Source organism: Ascidia mentula, chromosome 9 (genome assembly GCF_947561715.1).
Source record: "Ascidia mentula chromosome 9, kaAscMent1.1, whole genome shotgun sequence".
Classification (NCBI taxonomy): Eukaryota; Metazoa; Chordata; class Ascidiacea; order Phlebobranchia; family Ascidiidae; genus Ascidia; species Ascidia mentula.
Window position 1 is genome coordinate 1231863 of NC_138574.1, and position 24182 is coordinate 1256044.

General features: G+C 38.6%; 2 protein-coding genes across 3 annotated transcripts in view; one reads left to right on the top strand and one right to left on the bottom strand.

Moving 5' to 3' along the window:
- The window catches only part of LOC145913987 (disco-interacting protein 2 homolog C-like), a 31169-nt gene extending 18505 nt beyond the window's left edge, over nt 1–12664 (bottom strand). For both annotated transcript variants that reach the window (XM_083001758.1, XM_083001759.1), the window contains exons 1-2: nt 12433–12664; nt 8860–8925 (exon numbers count right to left, since the gene is read on the bottom strand). In XM_083001758.1, the coding sequence (XP_082857884.1) occupies nt 8860–8925; nt 12433–12523 (157 nt within the window). In that variant the 5' untranslated portion in view covers nt 12524–12664. The remainder of the gene's footprint in view (nt 1–8859; nt 8926–12432) is intronic.
- A 4634-nt stretch (nt 12665–17298) lies between these two features.
- LOC145913677 (cholesterol 7-desaturase nvd 2-like) lies at nt 17299–23840 on the top strand. Its single transcript, XM_083001417.1, has 9 exons — nt 17299–17583; nt 17820–18014; nt 18553–18653; nt 19791–19982; nt 21119–21291; nt 21726–21848; nt 22050–22178; nt 22773–22946; nt 23207–23840. The coding sequence occupies exons 1-9, from the start codon at nt 17462–17464 to the stop codon at nt 23390–23392; spliced, it is 1395 nt and encodes a 464-aa protein (XP_082857543.1). The 5' UTR covers nt 17299–17461; the 3' UTR covers nt 23393–23840.
- Nucleotides 23841–24182: the final 342 nt, after the last annotated feature.

Genomic DNA, 24182 nt, shown 5'->3' on the forward strand with positions numbered 1-24182 from the left:
CTGTGAACAACTCCACCAACAACTCCCTGCAGTTTTGTCAGCTATGTTTTAAGAATCCCCAATTATCCAGTATTGTGTTTCAAATTCTCGCGTTTAGTCTGGCAAATCACTTTTATTTGTCAAACACAGGAAATTTTCACTGGAGCACGAATGACAGCAGAATTGTCAACAATACGTCTAATTATAACCCTCCAAAAATACGCAGTGTTACACTATCCACATGTTTATCAAAACCTCTTCCACAGTAAAAGCTTTGCGTCGTTATAACGCGGTACACAATCTAATGGCGTGATGCACCTTTTCATTTGTAGTTAACGCACAAATATTAAAAACGTAAAAAGAAGGACGAGTCGTGTTGACAACTACATCTATTGAAAAGCTAAATACGGAACGTAACATTAGGTTGTGTAAATATTATGTCTTCGCCGACCCGTTTTTTCAAAGTTTTTGGCTCAACTGCCAACCTCTACATGTACAAAGGTCTGCAACAATTTGCAACAAGGGTCATAAGATCAAAATACAAAAACCGTGTTAGGATGAACTGTGTTTTAATTTTTGACTTTATCGTTGTGATTATTCAAATTTTGTTTTTGTTTAGAGATGCATTGACAAATTTAGCCAAATTAACGCAGAACAAACCAATACCACAATAAACTTACAGGAAAATAGTTTCAATTTTGATAACACGTTAATTGCTTATCCCATAAAACGCACATCATGTACCCACAATGTCAGAGCATTATATCAAGAAATATGAAGATCAATGGATTCTTTCACAAAAAAACAAAGTGTGTTGGTCGAGCAAAATGCCGATACGTAGACAAGGGAGGAGTCACAACCCAGTGAACGTCACAACCACATCCGCAGTAGAACACTCATAACAGATACTAATGCCGGCTATTGACGCGCCGCTTGCGGTAGAGATAAGAGGGGCCTTCCATTGAAGGAAATTAGGTCATTGGCGGGCCTTGTATGTTCATGATACATGCTCAGGGACTTCAACACACGGGGTGGTCGACAGCGATTGGTTTGTTTAAAAAACGCGCGTTTTTTTAAAGCAACAAACAGGAGATAACACCCCAAGTTATATACGAACATAGAAATAATAACAAATAAATTGCTTATGGCTCAACACATTCGACAAAAACTAATTGAAACGTTTTTAAAGGGAATACCACTCTTTATATTGCCTAAGTTTCACATGTTATGAATGTTATGTAGTGTGCATATAACTAACAACATTCGATGATTGAAGAGGAATGCACAAGACTGCAGCATATTTTTGTCGGCTTGAAGGGAAAAACCAATCACGCTTGAAGCTAAACTGAAAACAACGTGTTTGGTTGGTCATCACGTTTTCAAATTAACTTGCTTACTTTGCATCAAAACCGGATTTCAATATCGACTTTCTGAGAAAGGGTTTCAAGATTTTTAGATGGAGATCCTATTAACGTGAAGCAGTACGCCACGAACGAAATTCCTTCAAAATCCAATTTAAATTGTCAATCCGAAAGACTGTTCACACCCACATTCTTCGCCATAACAAACTTATTCCTACATGAATCCAGACAATTAAAACGTGATTTTTCCAGCCCTATATAGAATTTAGCCATGAGATCACATTTCACCACCAACGCCATAATCCTGTAACGCACTTTCTCCACCGCAAAGCTTTTCACACTCTTGTTGCAACTACACTACGAATTTCTCCCAAATACAGTGGTTTCCAAACTATCTGCACGCATCAAATTTCGAATGTAAGCATTTGCCACCTGCACTCAACAAACGAAGAAACTACATGCAAAAGTATGAACATTTTACCTTTCAAAGTAACTCCTGTCCAACGACAAAACAACCAATTTAAGTCCGTCAAAAACTAGAGGCCGCGTTGTCCAGGTTACTGTTATTCATGACAACTTTCATAACTTTCATGATAGGAACCTCACAGGTCAGTGGATTGACTGCATATAGGTCAGGGAGATTGATTGTTTAAGTGAGTGACACTCGGAAATAATCTTTTCCCACGGAGGGAAACGGGTCGTCTGTTTCGACTCACACTTAGTGAAGCTGACAGCAGTAAGCATTAAGTAGGGGTTGGGTAGACCCACAACCAGCCATAGCTATAACTTGAACTTTACGATAGCAACATGTAGGAGTATTTAAAGTACGACTTTACGATCAACCACATGTAGGAGTATTAAAAGTACGACTTTACTTTTAAGAATTACCGCCAATAATCGTGTAAGAAGAACGACAACTTCACCTTAACAAAACCAATTAAACGAGAAATACCAGAACAGTTCTTAGCAGTAGCATAGTTGCAGACAGCCACTGTGAGTGTGAGGCCTGTTATCTACATTCCCAAGCGTAACGGAATCGCCGAGTTGGGCAGGCCCTGAGTTTTACTTGCACCTGCACAACTTGGCGTGGTTAGCAGATACATTATCATGGTAAGCATAGAGAGAACCTCATGTCATTACCAGGGTGTAGGCAAATATGCAGCTGAATCCAAATCCCGAGCGAAAGCGAAAATCACTTGGACGAGTGGTGCGTTTGATAAAAATATTAAGTTGGGTTTAAATATCCTCGTGATAGAATGTACAGTCAGCAACAAATTTGACCCCCTGACCCAAATTCATCCGGCTACAGGTAACGTTAGTATAAGTACACATGGTGTTAACAAGTGCGTTACTTAGTTCCTGTGGCATTGACAGCCTTCCATCTCACGTCATGTTAATCATTAACATTGGCACCTTCACAACTATGAAGTCATAAACACATTTTCACCATCCAGTACACGCTAAACTTTATCACCTACTTTGTAAAGCTATTTATACATTATCTGTCCGCTGTAACTGCATTGCACAAGAATACAACCAATATACAACAAATTAGGTGATGGAAACCTAACAGTTTGGTAGATCCTCTCTGCATTTCCTCATTCATTCATAAAATCCTTGACTAAAACAGCACCGAAAGTGTCAGCATCAACACTTACCAACTCACAATACCGACGTAGCAGGGACTTACAACGTAAATCCTTAAAACGTGCCAAGAGCGTACCAAGAGCGTACCTAGAAATATTCCAACCTAAGCATTCATGAGCCTATCAACAGCTTAGCGACAATGATCTGAGCATTGCGAACACGTTGTCCTGGCTTTAGCGATGGCCACATTACGCGCAACCAACACATGAAACCTCGTGTTTACATGTTTGGGTTCCAGTATAGGAGCGGTTGCAAGAATTCTAATCGTTTTTCAAACCACAGCGATTTCACTGCAAATGCTGCCAGATGCTCGCGATTGTTTTGCTGCCCTAGAAACGGTGATTCGACGAACTCGTTTGACCCGAGGGCGTTTTTGCGTCGTTAACTGCTTGGACTGGAGTTTATTGGACGTTGCAATGCAATTTCAATAAAACGCTATTAACGATTATATTCAAATACTTCTAAAGCTCACAAAGACAACACAATAGTGAATAATGAATAACTTCTCCTTTTATAAAACTGTCTTTCAACCAAGATGAATTCACTAACAATACCTCCACCCATTCTATGTCCGTCTATCTGTTAAACAAATTTCGAACATATCAACCAAATAATTGTTCGTTTTGTCTCCGAAGAACAAAGATATCCAGAAAAGTTTTTTTTCAACCCCAAAAACGCAAATATTTTCCAACTTACTGCAGATCAATTTTACTCTATGTTAATCCTCGCATTATTTATGCAAATTGTAATAGACATGCGCAGTTATCACAAAACGCGGTGCTATAATTTTGAAGCTATTAATTCATATAAGCCACTTTTCCTCAACCTTCCGCCTCCTGTACTGCCCGTCGATTGTCCCATGAAGTATGGACGAACATCACGTTACAATGGAACAGCTAAATTGAGGAAACGATTTGTCAGCTAATGGTGCATGAAAACACACAACAAACAGGTCATGAACTATGACCCTTACATATTGGCCCCACAAAGCACAAGCTGAGGTTGTAAACCGACCGAGGGCCGTTTCCTCACAATGGAAAATCTAAACTGCCCACAATTAGCTGCTGACAGGAGTCGCGTGGCGCTGTGTGTTAACAAAAGCCTTCTGAATACCGCGGTTTGAAACCGTATAAGGTTTGATATATAATACACGAACAACAGCAGAATAAGCACAAGTCTCAGTTTTTTTTTTTAATATCCTACCTTTGACTGGGGAACAAAATTCCATCTCTTTTTTCTTTGTTGCCAATGTTTGAACTTATTAAATGCATGCACAAATATAAACAGTAGTTAGAATATCATGTAATCCATTTTAATATTCTATACCTGATTGAAATGCCTATACCGAGGGCATGACTGCATCTGCTCTGTCTCGGCTACCCCGCAACTTAAATCTGTGTTGTAATAAACCGCACTATCTATTACGGGAGCAGAATTCACTATCATGTTAACAACACGGCCAACTCCGCTGAACACGGTTTTGACGTTCTGACGCAGGGCACGGCGACGTGACGACCCAAGATGAGCGGTTTGGGCCACATTTTAGGGGCGTGTCGCATAACGTGAAGCAGAAACCAGCAGCTGATATCGAAAGGCAAACATTTCCAACATGATTATGTATGTAAGATATGGTGTGGTCACAAGACCGACGATTCACTGGATGCGGTTGACATGGTGACGTGGTGCGAAGTCTATTTTCAACACAATGATGTGCCTTGGAACGAATCTTGGCTAAAACACGACAACACAACAAAAAACTAAAAGAAATAGTGCCAGTTTTGCTAAAAATGTATGCGGGTGTTGCACCGCATATAGAGACAATAAAAATTCTTCGGCGTGCACACACGCAGTCAAAGACAGATATCCAAATGCTGGGAGATGTTTATTTTAACGCCTTCTTTGCAAAACCGATTATAGGCGATTACAACACCAACGTGGCGTCACTCACACTAGCAGATATACTCGAGAGTCTCGACACACCTCAAACAACTACACCCAAAAGCTACGTGGAAAACTCAGCAGTTACTTCCCGCGTACAGAGATTTCATCCAACTTTCCAACCACAGGGGTGCATTATCCACGCAGTTGTATACGTGGCGAGGTTAGGTTGTTTAGCGTTAGCCGAAGTGCTACTACAGCGTCAGAGGTCACAAAGGTCAGTTCGTTCCCACTGTGAGTCGACTTAGCAGCCCTCAGTAAGTGAGGAACAATATCTATTTTTAAGCCAGTGCTACCCAACAGTCAGTCCGCGATGATTATTTTTTTTGTAAATTCCCAAATATTTTCGCAATAAACAAATTTCTTCTGGTGCGAATTCCACATCCATTCACTTGCAAGACGCTTTCAACACATTTTATGAATGCACCGGACCGTAAAAGAAGTTTTGAAACTTTGTAAATCCGCAAAATACAAAAAGGTTTAGAAGTACTGCTTAGAACTAGCGTTTTAAGTGCTGCTGCGTGCGTAAGACCGTCCGCAACCAATGGCATGATAAGAACTTTAATGACCTCTGTACCCCCCCTCTTACACATTTTATGAAGCAAACATAGTTTTGTATTTTATGTTTTTAATGGATTATCCCACATAATCCAAAACTTGGTGCGCAACTGAGATGTTTTTATGCAACACTTAAGGGAGTTCATTCCAATGCCTTCCGTTCCACAACCTTCATACGTGCGTGCATTAAACAATTAAACATCTTTCATACACTATTGTTTGCAAACCGAATGACGTCGAAATCACGTGACTTTCACGTGTGCGTCACCAAACAAACGGAGTGAAATTTCGCTACAGCATATTCACGTGACGTTTGGCGTCAACTGACGTTTTTGTGTTGCGCCAACCACAGTTAGATGGCATTTATTACTCTGATGCCAGGAGATCTGAAATAAAACAGACATCTATGCAAACTCGACGGAAATGCAGAGTGAATATAGCGACACTGTGCTGGTGTTACGTATTGTGTGTTCTTCCTTTAAGATACGACGAAATATTGAAGCAATGAGAAGTCTATTTGTTTTAGAATATAAATATGGCATGGACAACATAAATAACAGACCTACACGTTACTGCTGCAATCGCAAAGCTGTTAGAGTGCTTTTAACATGAGTAAGGGTTTATTACATAATGATGCCAGGCTGTTTCGCAAAACTCGTAGCAGTTTCCCAAATATTTTTCATACAAAATTCTGAACTGGGATTCAGAAATAAGAAAACAAACAACTTTGTAACGTTAAAATTATTGTCTTCGCTGAAATTAGACGTGATTTTGAAACAAGGTTTTGTTGATTTCTCATTTCTGGATTCTCAACTCTACCGACTGCCGTTTTCTCTTCAAGAACAAGTCTCGCCAATCCATAAACACTCCACTACCGCAATAAAATGCCGCACACCTCAATAAATGTCAACAACTTCCACAATCATTGTTCGAGTCACAACTATACATGACCTACAACCATACAACACCGTATTCAAACACACAAAAACACATCCTACTTCTATCTGTACAACCCAATATCAAGTTGATTGTCGGTTGAATGGAGCTAGCCAAATTGGGCCATCCTCGCATAATTACCGGCATCTACACCGCAAGTATGCCATTAAATTGCCCTCTATTTCCTCAACCAGTAAGTTTGCCATCATGCGCATGGTTGTCGTAATTTTCTCACGACACCCGGAAGTTGCACTTTCACGTTTCCGCGTCAAATTTTAAAGTGTTATTTTGGTTTTGCCCAAAAGCAGGTTGCAAGCCGACACGTTTACACCTTTTTACAGTAGAAACAGCCGTCACTACCCGACTGTGGCGAATACATTGCTATTTCTTGTAAACTGAAGCAAGAATTACGATAACTTCGCTGAGCCGACTGCGCATTTTTGTATGCAGACAACTAATTGCAGTCCGGTTGCGCTTTTAAAACGTTTAAAATACATCAACTGGTATAACGAATATCTTTGTATTCTGTATTATTACGTTGATGTTTGGCATAAGCAGATAATAGTGGTTTGGTTTATGTCACGTGTGTTCAACATATCCATTTCACAGCAATTGCAAATGAGACAAGACGTTGGAAGAAATGTTGAGCACACAATTATTCAGTCTATGCGAGAACTAATATGCGATTATTTACTTGACAAAAGTTGCTTAAATATCCCGGACCTTTGGTTATTGATACTAAACGCATAATACACACTTATCCAAGAGACATTAACAAACGCGAAAGTGAATAAAGTTATGGCTCTTTTACCACCAATACAAATTCCACAGAAGCCCTTAACGCCCATAAGGTCCAAATTAAAATCAATGAGTCCTTTTTCATCCATTAATACTGTACTGCCGTTTTCGTGCAGAAAATTTACAAACGCGGCTCGTGCAAAAGGGAAAGGGTTACAGACACCAACTTCCGATGTGTTACGCAGAATAAAACCCACAGTATTACGTCCACATGCAACATAACACAGCGGAAGTAGAGTTGAAATTTATCAAACAGAAAACATATTTTCTGTGGCGTATTGTTGTAATGTTCCACCACTTCCTATCACGTCACAGTAAGCAATAATCGATCGTTTGTTTGTTTGTTTGTTGAAATTATATGAGGCAATTCTGGGTAACTGGGTAACTGGGAAACTGGTTTAACCCAAACCGAAGCAGAGGAAATCCTTCATACAGAATTGCCACATTGACATATTTGCTTTTCAACGAATTAACCGCAGAAAAACATTTTGTGTACGCTCAGAAAGACGAAAGACGGTGACGATTAAAACAAATAGTGTGAATATGTAGGTAGATCCCTTACGAACTTAAACAAAACTTAAAACCAATAATCCAAACGTGCAATGGACAACTCACTCTCGAATTGCCCTTGAGGCATTACGAAAGGTTAAAGTGTTAATCGGTTGGTCAAGCTTGCAACTGAACCATATGGTAAGCGCACCGATTTCAATACCAAGAAAATCAGTTGCAACTGACCTCCAGTCGACCATACGACAAGCTTGCCGCATTTGAAAAGAAAAAAAAACGATTTCTAAACAGAATCGTTTGTAACAGTTTTAACACAAATTCTCAGGGTTGGATAACATTACGGAGACCACATTGACTCTTAAAATGGAATTTGATTGGATCAAGCAAGAAAGGGTTGCTGCCAGAAATTACTCTATTTGTATGTTCCATATTTAACAATTCATGAAAGTTATCAGTTTTGGAACTTACAACTTCAAACAAGAGGAATAAGTTTAGAATTCCTGTTTTAACACAACAATTGTGCCTTATTTGAAATAAGCGAACGTAACACACTTGAAACCTTCATGTCCATGGAAATTTTAAAGAGGAAATTTCATTTTGGGCTTTTGTTTTTAAACCTTCTTTTTTGCTGCCTTCTTGACAACACACATGCAAAGAAAAAAGTATATGCAGCAGATCCACCATAGGCTTTTGTCATAAATAATTCAACATTAGTTGACACGGTTTGATGTCAGCTCTGTATAACTTGCATGGCTTATTTGAGCACAATGTCACGAAACACCATCATGTTTAACCATCAATATTGCAGTTGAATTTGTGTTTACCAAACAATTTTTTTGCACAATACATTCAGATACACTGCAAACTGCACAAATCAGCATGGTAATATATGTCAGGAAATAACAGACAATAAATCATCACCAATAAAGTTTCTGCCCATTATCAACAATGATTCAGACCCAAAGAACGCACACACATCACCGCACAAACACAAAACAATGCATTATTTCCATCAGGCCGATTTTTACTGACATGTTTATGTCTGGGCTTGTTAGTCGTGGCCATCTCTACATTACAATCTAAGGGAACTTAAAATATATTCGCAGAAACATGTGTTTATAATGTATAATGGTACCTTTGCTAATGTAAGGTTGAAGAAGAACTCTCCTCTTTTTTTCGTATCCCTTCTGTGTTATGTCGCCTAAAAATACAAACACCATAGTTATTTTTTGTGATCAGTGTATTGAAATAAAACCATTTAAGATGTTTACCAAGAAAATGAAAGTGTTATCGATATAGTAGTAAGAGATTGGACATAAGACAATGCTAAAAAATAATGTGATTACAGAATGAAAAAACTGGATCAATTTAAACCAAAGACACCCTGGCAGGCTGTCGATCCCGCACCATATCGATATGCTTATGTGTTAAAATTAGCAAAGCAATCTGAAGACAGCTCAGATGGTGAATGTTTTTTGGGAAAAATATATTTCGCCTAAAAAGGCATCATCGTTTTCTTTTTTTAAAAAAGGGCATTTAGCCAGAGTCTAATGAAAGAATGCAATAACACCAAGTTGTGATTGGATCAAGCACATTTTGTTGAAATGTGGATCGAGTAGATTTAAGAAGCACTTAATCCGTATGGTGTACTTAAGAAACAATCAACCAGAAGCTGAATTACAAAAGTCAAAGCCAAACATTGAACTTGAAAAGCTACTCAAGGGAATCGAGTGGGCCTTGTGATGTCACAATGGCTGCTGAAGTGGTTAAACAGCAGATGTTGCGGAAAATGCTTTTCGACTTAGGAAAGAGTAAAGTGGGATCTGGTTTCTTGTGGCCAAACATTTGCCAACAAGTTAGGTCACAAATGTTAACAATGCTTGAATAGGATCCCAAAGTGTGCAACAATACTGTGTATTTCAACATTCCTTAAAACTAAAATATTAATACCAGAAGCCATCTTACTGGAATCCTAAATAAACAAATTAAATCTATTGATTTGCCCAAAAGCTTATGTAGTCTTATCAGTCCAATAAATTTGCCAATGTAAATCACTATGATCAACACAACAATGTCCACCACCCTCGGATGTTAGGAAATCAACTCCACGGGGGTGAGGCTTTTGTAAACATAACGCCCATGGAAAAGTTTACACAGGACTAAATCAAACCCTCGTTCACAATGAATCATGCCCACTTGTATCAACCAGCTGCCCTTATACCATTGGACAAGATGACAGTTTTGTTGGTATAGTGGTAGTCCAGTCAAGGGTGTAGTCATTCGTTGGCGTCCGTGTTTTTAACACAACCAAATGAAAAAACATGCCACAGGATTAGGTGTGAACGCATATTTAAATAAATAAATGCTTAGGATGTGATGTGTCATAAAAGGCAACTTTTATGCTGTTCCACAAAGTTCCAAAAACGACAGAAGCCTCTTGATAAACAAACAAAACAACCACAAAAGCAAATCTTTTGATAATGGGCATTTAATATCAGCCTTGGCAGTAACACTTCTTGAAGAAGACAAGTTTAACATCAGCAATTCAAAACTTAATGAAGATAATTAATTGAAAAAAAAACGTAATACAGACGGAGGTTGGTGATGACATAGATGAAAAAATTGCACGTGTTGGTAGCTTACACTTGCCAAGACATGTGCAATGTTATATTCCCCAGGTACATTGGGACAGTAAAAAGCTTCATAGCGCTGATATACTCAAACACGCGCAAAACACGAAAATCACTGTGGCGTAATCGCAGAGTAGACGTTTGATTCGATCGCCCGGGATGGATCAGACCAGACAGATTTTGGTGCAATCGAAACGTGTGCTTTCGCCAGGTTATGGTGTGGTCAGCATTTATTTCTGGAATTGCGACATAGTTTAGCGGGAGGTCAGGTGTGCCTATCGATCTGACAGACGTTCCGTCAAGACATGACGTCATTTCGACTCGAATTCACGTACGAGGCCAATAACCTGCAGACGTCTGCATGAAAGGATTTACGCCGTCGGCAATCAAGGGATTGGATATTGATTTTAACCGGGCGCGGTGCCATCCTATTGACATCTGAGATTGGCGTCTCTGCTTCGTTTGAAATTCCCTAAGTGGTCCTTCATTTTTAAATGGAAGCAACCAGTAATAGGTTTGTATTCAAAACAGCTTTTAACATGTGTAGAGCCACATAAATCAACAGTTTTTTTTATGATTCAAAAACTGAGAATATGTGAAACTGCTCAAATGATTTCCAGTAGATTTCAGTTGTAGAAAAGTCACAGAACTACAGCATTCATCCCTAAACAGGTTATTTTAATGTAACTCTAATTCAGGTACAGTCACATGGTAAATACCTAAGGCATTTAACAAATATTTCTGAAACATTATATTTCATTTATTGAACCATGCCTCTAAGCTTTGTTCACTACAACATGAAATAAACGTGAATGGAATTAATTCTAAACATTCCATTCACATGAAATGAGAGTAAAGTTAGTATTTCACGAAGTTCAATTTCCTTCATGGTCTGGTAATCCTGAATGTTTCATTGTATTTTGGTTTGACTACAATAGAGTCCAGATTGTCAACTAAATTGCATGCGAAATGTATGGTGAGTTAAATGTAATTTGTAATTGACGAATAAAACTGTCAAAATGTAACTGACTTAATAAGCAGCCAAACACATGTAGCAGTGACGTCATGTACAATTTTGAAATACTCCCCATTAACAGCCGGACATGGAAGCAAATTGACCTCAAGTCATAATGACAATTATTCCAAATATAGACACTCATAATGCTTATGATGATTGACTTTTTGAATTGCAAAATTCGTTGCCAAATAGTGAAAGAAGGTTAATGTGTTGCTAGAAGGAAATAACAACAAATTAGTTTGTATTCAGTGTATGCATAGAAAAATGATGAAAAAGAAGTTATGTTTCCTAAACATCAAAAATGTATCAATTACTCATGGCTTACTATGCCACAGGCTTAAAGTGGGTGAGGGCATAACATTTACTTTTTCTGAAACTGGGTTACAAGAAAATAATTTTACAACAGTTTCATGCTTTTTAAAGATCAAACAAGTTGGTATCCATCGTGGAAAACATGAAAGTACTGTGACTAATTTTTACTGTGTCTCTAAAAACGAACAAAGAAATCGTTAATCACCAAATATCCTCAAGACACACCTTCAAGGCAGAAATGTTACTGTGCACACACATATATTGAGTACCACATATGGCCTCAGGCTAAAAGCTTGGTTATCAGTAGATAGAGACATACATTGGTACACCACAAGGTCTGTATCAGCAAAATCAGTCTTGTTAATGACTCCTTATCAAGTAAAAGAGTTTCCATGGAAACGATCAGTTACGTATTGTAATGTTGATTTGTTTGTTACAATTGGTCGATTATCGAAAGTAACATATCTGTATTATTACAAAACAATTACACCACTTTGCAAATTGTATGTGTATATAATATGTATGTGTTGTGTGTTTGTTATCAGTGATAGAGGTTCAACATCTAGTTACTGACAAAAGACTTAAGTTAATAGGGATTTATACACAAACAAAATACAACAAAAAAGGACAACATACAAACAGCATTTTAGCAGCACACTTACGTGTTCAACATATTACATTATAAAAATACAAATTAATAACCAAATATCATTCACACATTACACAAAAGCCATAAAGCGATACACACCTTCTGATATTTCAATATCCAGTTCAGCAAGTTTAGCTTTTACTTCCAATGGGACACTATCGTAGTTGATTTGGTGGCTTGTCTGCGCCATATTTTGACTATATTTGGCCCCTTCAAGTACAGTTTTCACGAAAGTTAGCAGAAATTTAACTCACGCAATTCAAAATTTAAAAATCCATTCGAAATCCAGGCAATACGAAAACTAACAGATAAACTTAACGTACGAAATAGAGCATCTGTAAAAATGAAACAACAACACATGAAAACGTTTATTTTCGGCACAACTGCCGAGTGAGTAACCATCATCTGACAGACTTGACGCAGAGAAAGAAAAAAATATCTCGCCGCAACATGTGCTTGACGTCATGGTGTAGTACTGCCACCTGGCGGTTGTAATAATATGCAAACGTTTGTCACTGTCGGCAGTATAGATAAATGTGCGTGAAGTAATTTGAGAGCGTGCGATTGGCAACATCGGTGGAGAGGCCCAGCGCATGTGCAAAGTAGAAAACCCAGAACCCATATTTCAAATATCGGAGTAATCTGGATTCATGTACAATGGTAACTCATAGGTTCGAATTCCAGTGTGGTAAAAAATAAGGGGAAAATGTTTCAAAGGTAAGTTCAACAACACAAAATAATTGAAAAGCTACAAATATAAAATGATGCGTCTGCCGCGGTGTCTATAAGTAATTTGAGTTCGTCTACATGTTCTAGTATCCTTGGAAAGGATATGTGAAAAAATGAATACTTTCGTGTATTAAAATATATCAAATATTAAACCGTTTAGTCACAAAACTACATCTTACTTCTAGATAAGAAAGTTTTTTAAGCTCCTTTATTTATATTGCGGTAAAAAGTGTTAACATTAACATAGACCAAAAAGTAAACACGTTGTTTTGATTAAAATAATAATTATTTCAGTCACATTGGTTTTGTTGGTTATGGAGGTCGTTATTAAATACGTTCGGACAATGACAAATTGCTTTTTTAGCATGGGAAGCGGTCAAAAACATCTATACTGCGCAATTCATACCTAGAATCTGCGTTTGATTAAAATATGCACTTTAGGGGATACCGGGGATACCTCGGACCAGGTATTTTACGTCACAATTAGGTATTGTTAAGACACTTTTACAAAAGCTTCATGTCTCCATCAAACGTTAACAGGAACTTTGTAATTAAATCATGTCTGCTTAAAAAGTTATAATCGAAAAAGTCAATTAATCAGTGAAACCAAGTTTTTCAATTTGTATGTGGAAGGTTATATATCTGTCACAGTTAATCAAAATGCAGTAATTTTGGGTTGATTGCATAATCAAATATGTATTCTTGGATAGGCCAATAATGATTTTGTGTAACCTACGGCCATAGTTTAAGAATTTCTATGTCGTCACGTGGTCGGGGATACTTCGGACATCATGGCAAAAAATCGCGAGAAGGCAACAATTTTTGAGTTTTATGAAAAATTATCGGTCATAGTAGAGAATAAACAGAGGTTGGATGAAATGATTGAATTTTGGCAGTAAAAAGTCCCAAAGATAAAACAATCGTTTGTTCACTCTAAAATCTATGATAGCCGTGCTGCCGTTAAACGTACACGGTTTACCCAAAGTATGAATGTGTGGAAGGGTCGAAACGATAAGTGGCCACGCCCCGATTCCTGAAAGCTTGAATGATATTTTATGCGCTAATGACCCAATGCTGACATTGCGCCAAGTTTGATTTCAGTTATTTGTTAAATAAACAAAAAAACGTCTGTTAAAACTTGCTGTCCGAGATATCCCCAGTCACGTCCGATGTTACCCCGGTACCGGGGTGACTTCGGACATTTGAGACCTGTTTAAAAAATTGGCTGAATGAGCATTTTTAGTGAGCTAAAACGAACGAAAACCCTTTTGTTTTTTGAGTAATGCTTTACTACTTACAACAAAATAAAATTTAAGAATGTGGTTCATAATTTAAAAAAAATATGAGCAATTTTCCCAAAACCGTCCGAGCTATCCCCGGTCTCCCCTATATGATAGCACTATGAACCCCAATCGAAAATAAGCGGGTTTTTTGAAAATAAATAATTTCAATATGGTTTTTCCAAAATATTTTCAAAAATCTACTGGAAATGTCAATGTGCATGTCTTTACGCATTACGCACCATACGGTTCTGTGAACTCCAGATAATTACGACAAGAAGGTCAAATTGTTTGTTCCTAAACGTAAAGCGACATGTATGCAATTTTTTTCATACCGCGCATTGCTTAGAAGCAAAGCGAACTAATTAAACATCCCAAAAGAACAAGAAAAACGTGATTCATACACTTTAACCTTGAGGTTCCTCCTTTAACCTTAAACTTTGGTTTAATCCTAAGGGTCCAAACCTTACATTCGACAAGATGTGACAAAGACACAAGATTGCATCATTAGATGGGTAAGACCTTCTTTAATTTTAACGTAATCGTGGCACCGTTAACGGATTTACCCCTGGGCAATATAGCAACTGATCCTTTTTAAAAAACGAAATTTACAAACGCAAATGTTTCGCATACTTTGTAAACAATATTAAACTGATTGTTTTGGACCGAAATTATTGCACAATAACAGTTACCTTATTTAGGGTCACAAACTATTTTTTTTTATTTTCTGGTCTCAATCCTAGCGCAAATCTACCATGACACGTAGATTTGCGGGATCGTGATGGGTCGGATTGGACACCCTTGCTTTATTGTCACATTTGTTCATGCTTCACACAACGATGCCAGGGTGCAACGACCGCAAGATCGCAGTGCAAAATATCACCGGCGAAATCCTCTTCACATATGTGACTCTCAGTCGTGTGTGAAGAAATAAAGCGAAACCAAGTTATTTTCGGCACTTTTCGTTACTTGCGGCATCCGCAAGTAAGGAGAAATTACCTGTAGTTAACAAACTCCCAGGGAAACCAACTTAAAAACGGCCTTCTGCGGTGAAATTGTGTCGGATCGAGTTTGATAATCGCTCATGGCGTTCCAAAACGCTCGATGACGAGTTTTGACTCAATTGTCTTTTGTCGAGTTACCACCACCACCCGGATGTTGAAATAAGACATGGGTAAAGTCATAACACATTTTTTGCCTTTGTTCCGAAATTTCGTTACAAAACCGTTCCGAGAAACGAAATTTCGTTCAATAAACTTTACCACACATTTTTACCCAAGCTATAAATATAAAATGTACAACACCATTAACCACAGGAGCCCTGGCACAATATTATACCAATTTATTGTGCTTTAACACAAATCCCAATCTTAATAGTGACGCATGACACAGTATGACGTCACTATTAACGAAAAACAACACCTGCTAAAAGTGAGTAAGTCTCTTAAAAAACAATAGTTGTCGAATTAACTTACCTGCAACGTGATTGTGACGCAACAATACGAGTCCGTATCTCTTGGAGAAACATCACTTCAGACAACCTGTCTGCATCCGAACATACGGCTCCGTTCACAGACGAGGCAAGACGTCAGTCGTGCCGCATGAGCGCGCAGTGTAGATTAAATCAGCGACTCAAATTTTTTCGTCTCGAGGCGATGGAGAAGTTTATAAACTCCGTTTTGGGATAAGTTGCTTCAGAGTTTGAGGATTTCAGGATGTTGTTCTGAAAGATGAGATTTACTGGAAGCTAAAGGCGAATTTCAGACGGTGTTTCCAGTCAGGCAGATTGAGATGAAACTACAAAATAACCGGTTTTTACTCGAAAGCTGTGATGAAATGACACAAAACTAATGCAACCCTTCCGTTGCTTGTTTGCATAAAAGTTTGTGGCCAATAGGTTCCAGGATCCATGTCAGTAAAGTGTAATTAGTTGTTACATTCGCCCAGCTTTGGTTGCGATATCGATGTTGATGGATACGCTTGAAGGCGTCGCCTTGCCGATCTTGCCTTATACAAATGTTTCCATAATCTCTGCGTTCCAATAAGGCTTTCACATTGTTTATTATATATCACTGTTATCTGCATTCAAATTCTATTCTTCCGTTATTCCGACTGCAAGACGTTAGATTAGAATGGCGAACAGACGCCTAATCCCTGCCTATTTGGTACAATTACCGACCCAACCACGGGTTAATATCCAGCTATATGGGGCGTAATTGTACCATGGAGTCGATCGGCCGTACGACAGAATGTAAATTAGGGTTCGGCCGCCCTGAAAGTTATGCGAGAACAACAGAAGGTTTCGACCTCTCCATGTGCATGGGTGCAGAAAGCAGTTCTGTTCGGTTTGCAAAAACTTATGCGTGTTGATATACGACTTGTTTAGGCTTACAACAGGCATTAGTTTCGTCAGCTTTTGGTAAGCTCAACGTTCACCTACGTTTCTTGTGTTTTTTTAAGTTTTTCTTGCGTTTTTGGTGTTTATGCTCTTGATGCATTATATCGTTACTGCATAACCATAAAGAAGTCTCGCCGGACGGTGAACGAAACGTTTGTTACAATTAAAACTTTCGTAACTTAACTGCGAGAAGAACAATTCCTATTAATCACCAGTTCACGTTTTTTTACTTATGGAATATTAGTTACAGTGCTCAGGAAAAGCATATTTATACAATATACATGCAATGATTTGTTTTGAGAAGCAAACGATATGGAAATAAACGTTTGATTGACAGATTTCAGCCACAAGCAACGACGCCCAGTAAATGCGATTAAAGTTGTTGTGATATCGCGGGAGTTAATCAACCTTTATCGTTTCCATAACAACTGAAAGCATCAAAAGGAATATGTAGAAAATATTCCCTCAGGGATGTAGAACCCTAAAAAACGCACGGCTACGGTTTAAGTGTTTTAGTTGCAGTAAGACCTTGTACCATTTCTGCTTACAGTGGTATAATAGCTGGTTAAAATTGTTCAAAAATTAGACTGACAAAGTACACTGTGGATTATAGTGGTTACAATATGTTACAAGGGGTTTTGCATCGTTATTGAAATAGCTTTGACCTTCTAACCGTGTTTTGCAGGGAAAAAATGCAATTTGTGAACTAACTGAATTAAAAATGACGAACTTTACGACGACTTTAGTCCCAAGTGCGCATGCGATACAATCCATGATGAACTCGGCATGGTCCCTGTCACGCTCTGATGCACCGTTCCATATGATCGGTTTTCTTCAATCGGGGTAAGCTAGAAACGGCAACAAAACCTTGTCATGTATTTTTTGCCCCATACGAAGAAATACGACCACACAACCGGTTACTGACGCTGCAATGCACATTGACGATGGAAAAGCTCTTCTGGAGGAATGGGAGCGTTAATTTCTTAAAATGGAACAAATACAATTTTTTCTGGGATTTCTTAGAGGCTGTACAGTTTCTATATTTGCGAAAAGTTGCATTTTTCAACCTTTTGTTTCAGAACACGACTCCCGCCCACCCTCTGTGTATCTTTCAATGCCATCCTGGCTTTCCTGGTGATAGTTATCGTACGGAAGTTGTTCCAATTACTTTTCCAACCACTCAATCTTTACCGAGAGCTTGGATCCGTCGGATACGTTCACCATGATTTTACCGTTACCAGGGAAAAGTCCATCAAACATTCACAACGCCGCAAGTGAGTCACCGGATGTTTTTGGCGGTTTCCCCTAAACTCGGTGCCCAAATCGCGGCCGATTCAGGTGTTTTCCTTGATCTCGACCGCGCAAGCGGAAACCGTTTATGACGAACAATCGTTTAATTGTAACCGAAGTTGGGAATGGAAGTGATGTTGACAATCGATCCATTGTTCGAAAATAAATACTCGATGACTATGATGTCATAACTTGTATGACGACATAATGTATCACCAGCTGCGAGTATAGGTTTCTGGTTGCTAAGTAACGATCACCTTGAAGTTGTGTTTTGGCGGCGAACCCCCATAAATGACGATCGTTGAAATGAACTTGACTCTGAAACAGTTTGTCAAAGTCCCGATAGCTTGGGTATTTCCGTGGTGTTAAATATAGCTTAAACCTATACCCACGCCACCAGCTATTGTAATCTGTTCTTCCATCATCAACGTAAAAATTTTACCAAGAAACTTTTGCTTTGCGTTAGAAGAAGTGGTCATGTAAGTTTTACTAAATATAGCTAACCACATGTTTTTGTCACAGGAAAATCGGAAACACACCCCCAGTCTTTCCTAACGGTTGGTTTCGCGTCATGGATTCGAGAAATTTGAAGAGGGGACAAGTTAAAAGCGTGTATGTGTTCGGTGAGTTTTATAAACACGCGTGTAAACGTGAGTGTGATCGCTGGATCACATGCGATGCCGGATGGTACGAACATTATGAAAATATATTCGCAAGAATATCACCTTCTGCTTTTGTCTCACACTACCCACTATAGACATAGATTGAATTGGAAATAATTTCTCTTAAAGACCAACAGACACACTTATTTCCTCTTTGAGACACCTTTCAGTCAATCGTCGATATGTATGGAGTATACCAAACTAGGTACCAATCAACATAGACGAACCACGTGGATTTCTCTTAAAATTTTGACATTTTATAAATGACTTGTATTCAAATAAACATACGTGGATCGCGAAGTTCTTTCATCGGGGGTCGCAAAGCATACATATACGAATAGATCAGTTGCCCACAGCCGTTGTGGGCGCATCATTTACAATCTAATTGTTAACGCTGTATTTCGCAGAGTGGTCGAAAATGCTCACTGTAAGAGCTATACCTGAATAACAACACATCACATGGAGTTGTTTTCCAAAATAATTGTATATAGGTAGCGAATTGAAAATACTGCATGGGAACCACTATGGTGTATGCCGAAAGTCAAACGGGTACACGTAATTCCGCTGTAAACAACAAGATACAACGCAACGATAATTAAATGCAATTGCGAGTTATATAAGATGAAGATTACGCCTTCTGCCCCCCAATAAGACGCCGCCGTATTCGCATTGAGGGGAGGGGGGGGGGGAGGGGGGCTGTGATAGGCGGTTACCATAGTTACGCGAGGCGTGATAAGACTGTTTACCTAACGGTAAAGTTTTGCCACCGTTGACGTCATTTACGGGCTCTTACGTCACAAAGGAATCTGTTTGTGGAGCCGTCGTGGCCGCATATCATCAAACGGGGTTGAAAAACACCTACTTGCGCGACCATATGTTGTTGTTCGGGAGAAAAATAACATTTCCTTCCGGCAAACTTTCTCAACATACGAATTGAAAAGGATTCACTCATGATTATTTCTCACCGAAAACAAATTTTCCATTAGCCTTGTTAATATTATCGAAAGTGGTGTTACCATACAATTCAGCTTGTACTGCCACAATTTCGAAATCATATCAATTAAAACCACTTTTTTTCATCAAATTTTGTCCTTGCAGGAGAGCAGTTGGCAGTTTTTCGAAACAAACGAGGCAAAGTGAGAGCGATGGACGCTTACTGTCCTCACTTGGGAGCTAATATGGCAGCTGGTGGGAAAGTGGTCGGTTCAGATTGTCTCGAGTGTCCGTTCCACGGGTGGAAGTTTAACGGAGAAGATGGGAAACTTGTGGATATTCCCTACGCCCAGAAAAGTAAGAACATTTGTACCTGCATGTGCAAAAGAGCCATGATAATCAATGAGAGCTGCACACAGGTGTGCACACTGTCTTGACCTGTAAGGCCTCATCAGTGTAGCTAGTGATTGTGGCACTGGGCTAACGTTACTTAGATATCGTCGAAACAGTGTATCCATTTGTACCTAATTTTTCATTTTGGTGGATTTTGAGGTGTTGCCAGTACACTACAGTATATTAAGAGGTCACAAAATTCGCTTTTCAATCTAGTTCTTCTTCAATGATTTTGTGTGAATTGATTTCAGTCTTATTATACATTTTAGAAAAACACAGCAGCCTTGTATATAATGGCCGCTGGTGCGTTTTACAAATACGAGGAACGCCCAATTATGACGTAATTATGTCTTTTTTTAGGGGGTGGAGTTTAAATTGAAATCATTTTTGAACCCCACAGAATGCAGTATTCAAACGTATTGCTTTGAAAACAGAAATTTCTAAAATTTCGATTTGCGTTTTAACAAGCTGTGGGCAATTAGCGAAAGACAGCAAAGCTCTAAACTGTATTAATCAACTACGTAGGAAAACAAAATCACATTACTTCTGTATTGCGAAAAAATGCCGCTTAAACAAGGGCTGAATTGAAAGGTGGAATACAGACGGAATCACATTTTAAGACTCTTAGTCGCACTTACATATCCTGGGGGTATGACAGTCACGTAATACGATACTTATCGTTTCAAAACCCATGACATTGGCAACACAATTGTCGCATTAAAAACGAACACAATACAGGAAAATCTGGCATGAATCAAGACAGATACAAGCACAGCCGAGTATCGAAATCAGGTCAAATTCCGGCCAAGGTTGACTGTCTGTGGCAAATCTTCAGCTTTCACATTCACAACATATCTTTGGTGTCGGTCAATAGCTTGGGATTTGAATGCGTTCCTGATCTGTGGAAACGGCAAGTTGTCCCCTCTTAAAATGCGAAAAAAAGAATTCGAAAATTTGTCGTCAGGTCTTATCTTTAATAACTGACCTTACAGTAAGTTTTTGCCTGAAATTAGTCGATTTTTTCCATTCCATTTAAAGTAGAGTTGATAGGAAATACTTTTCGTTACAACGTAACTTCACCGGTTGATCCCTTCACGCAGTCCCAAGCTTCGTGTCTGTCAACACGTGGCCATGCGACGAAGTGAATGACGTCATCTACATTTGGTATCACTGCGACAAGAGCGCCCCCGAGTGGAGAATGCCGAAAGCTGATGGAATGAGCAGACTGAAATACGCCGGACGTACAGAGCACATCATTAATTCTCATATACAGGTACCTATAGCTCAGGTCATATGAGGTGCGTTCATCTGATCTGTTTGTATTAAGAATCCTTACGGTGGATGGACAGCGGTACGGGAAATATATTATATAGGTCACTTTTGGTTGTATTGGTCTTATAGCCCTTGTGAGTAACAATGTGTCGGCGCGAGACCTTAATTGAGATATTTAGATTGTGGAGGGTGCCAAGTCTTTGTGGTAAAAATCCCCTAGTTTTAAATAAATAATGGTGTTCACGGGCTATAAGACCTTTGCGGCCCCTAAACTCTTATGGGCTCTGCATCCTTTCGTTTTAGGGGTCGATGTAAAAAAAAAACGAAGTAAAAACCACCAAACAGAAATGATCAAAGTGAAGTCGCCACAGAGAAAACGAACAAAGTGGAAGCTAAACTGACCGATTGAGCTCAACAGACTGTTTATTTTTCCAGGATATTCCCGAGAATGCGGCCGACATCGCCCATCTTGATCACCTCCATAAACCCGTGATCGGAAATGACGTAGAACAAACAAACGATTCGATTATCAACAATCTCATCAAGCACGGAATTAAGGTGGGGAAGCGTCAACATTTTTCAAACCATAAAAAAATACTATTCGGAAGAGTATTCAGCACCAACTAAGTCTGTCATGATCAAAATCAATAATTTTTGTGAAAAGCTGTAAAAATCTGTTATTTGTCGGCCATAGCATGATGGTCAGACAACATCAACAGACATCTGAAATTATCCTCTAACTTTTTTGCACTTTTTTAGGCGGCGTGGCAACCTTCGAAAAATCCGTTGGAGAAACACTGCTCGTCTATGACAATCCAAGACGATATTTACCTCCATATATTCGGGAAGAAATTCCACATCGTCCAACTCAACTTTAATATATCACAGGTAAAGCTCACACAGAAAGTTGAGATAAAGCCTGTTTTTGAGCATGTGTTGGAGCAGTTAGAACGACAAAATCTGCGATGTAAAACCAACCGAAACAAGCAGTGCATGTAGGAATATTGTCGAGGAAATCTTTAGTTTCAACTTTGCGTTTTGCCGCCGCGGTTAAAACTTTCCTACAGCAGAAAAAACGCAATATTTGATTTAACTTTATTTTTGCGTAACTGCAAGAATTCACTCCTAAAAAGAATTATTTTCACACTTGGAAAAAGGTATCGAAAATAACTCACACCGATTGATGGACGATTAGCGTCAGTGCGAAAAATAACAAAGAAACATTAATTTAGCCGTGACGGCATCGTCGGTTTCTGTGCTGAAGAAAGAATGAAAACAAAACAAAAGCAAAGTTCAACGTTAACTCCTACATGAAATATACAAGTGTAAATAAAGTTAGTGAAATATCAATGAAACAGGCAAATTCCAGTTGACTGAATGAAATTTTTCGCTTGGAAAATGATATGTTGCAATCCAACATGTTTTATGGCAAACTAGCAACTGACTCAACCCACGTTAATTATCAGTAATATATTGACGTAGATTGGAGCGGGTGCCGTCCACATTCATGTGACAACTCCATTCTTTCGTGGTCTCATGATTCAAAACATCACACCGGTGGAAGCATTGGAACAAAAACTCTCCCATTCTTTTTACATCTCACCCTGGGTTCCCATGTGTATCGCAAAGGGGTTTTACCTTCTGGAAACCACTCAGGTGTGACGAAATTGAATATTGTTTCTATGTGTAAACTAATTTTCTTACACTACATCCAATTAACCCAGACACCAATGACAAAAAATGCTTTTCTTCTTGGAAATGCTATTTATTGTAGATTGTTTCTTTTTAGCATGGTTTGATTTACCAGCAGTTAATATCAAGGCTGCCATGTATTTTTAGTATACGTAAGATATTTTGAAATAAATACCAAGAACGGATATTTAGTTTTGTAGGAATTAAATTTTATATTTTTGCAGATCGAACGCGACATTTTGATGTGGAACAACAAAACTTATCTCCGAAAACCAGTTCTGGTCAAAGAAGAGTCAACGCTGGGGAAGCACCGAAGGTGGTATCAGCAATTTTACTCGGAAAACAGTCCCAGATTCAACGGAGAAGGGAAGCTTATTTATCCGGCGCGTTGCGATGCTTCTGACTGGTAAAAGTACGACGCTTTCAAAATGCCATTGCATACGTATCTAAGACGTACGAAGCCGTAGTAGCGCAAGAGTAACACTGACAACAGCATGTGAAATACTGAAATACTGCCATTGTCCGATTATACCCTAAACCGCATTTGTTTGGTTTTATGAGAAAATGGGACAAAGAGCCCGGAATAACTAAAGAAATATATTTTTTACTTCAACATCTGTTCTGTACACGTTTTATACTTGATCCATATGGTAAGAGGCAAATTTGCCAGCTGTATATAACATATACTATTTATACATGACACTTTTGTCTGTTTGGAGGCAAACTTATTTATTCAAAGTGGTGTTTTGTATAATTTCCTTCCATCGTTCGGTTCAAACCTTATTTATGATCGTATGGTTCACTGGTGTGTATTTATTATTGCTTCGAAATTGAATACATTATTTGTAAATACTGTGACCAGATCGTGGTTGTGTTACGTGAGTACAGACAGCAGAAGAGTTGTATTTGGCAGTCAGCAGAGAGCCACTGCGACGTAGAACTCGTTGCTATTCTCATTCTAATCAACTCCAACAAGGAATAATTTACTAAATGTAATTCTAGGTCTAGGTTCGGTTCAAATTCTGGTTTGTGTGCATTTGATAAATCTGATGCAACTTAATTTAAAATTACAAGCAGTTCTAAATTGATCTAATTTTGAAAAGCTAAAAAGATGTTAAAGTCTGCTTACGAACGCAGCGAACGCGAATTAAACCGTATCCAAACCTAAGGAAAAAATACTAAACACACAAAACAAATTAT

Excerpts from the sequence above, each read along its gene's own strand:
- LOC145913677 (XM_083001417.1), top strand. The coding sequence starts at position 17,462 with ATGACGAACTTTACGACGACTTTAGTCCCAAGTGCGCATGCGATACAA. Across the intron at positions 17,584-17,819 it reads ATCGGTTTTCTTCAATCGGG|AACACGACTCCCGCCCACCC; the intron begins GTAAGCTAGAAA and ends CTTTTGTTTCAG. Across the intron at positions 21,849-22,049 it reads TCATCAAGCACGGAATTAAG|GCGGCGTGGCAACCTTCGAA; the intron begins GTGGGGAAGCGT and ends GCACTTTTTTAG.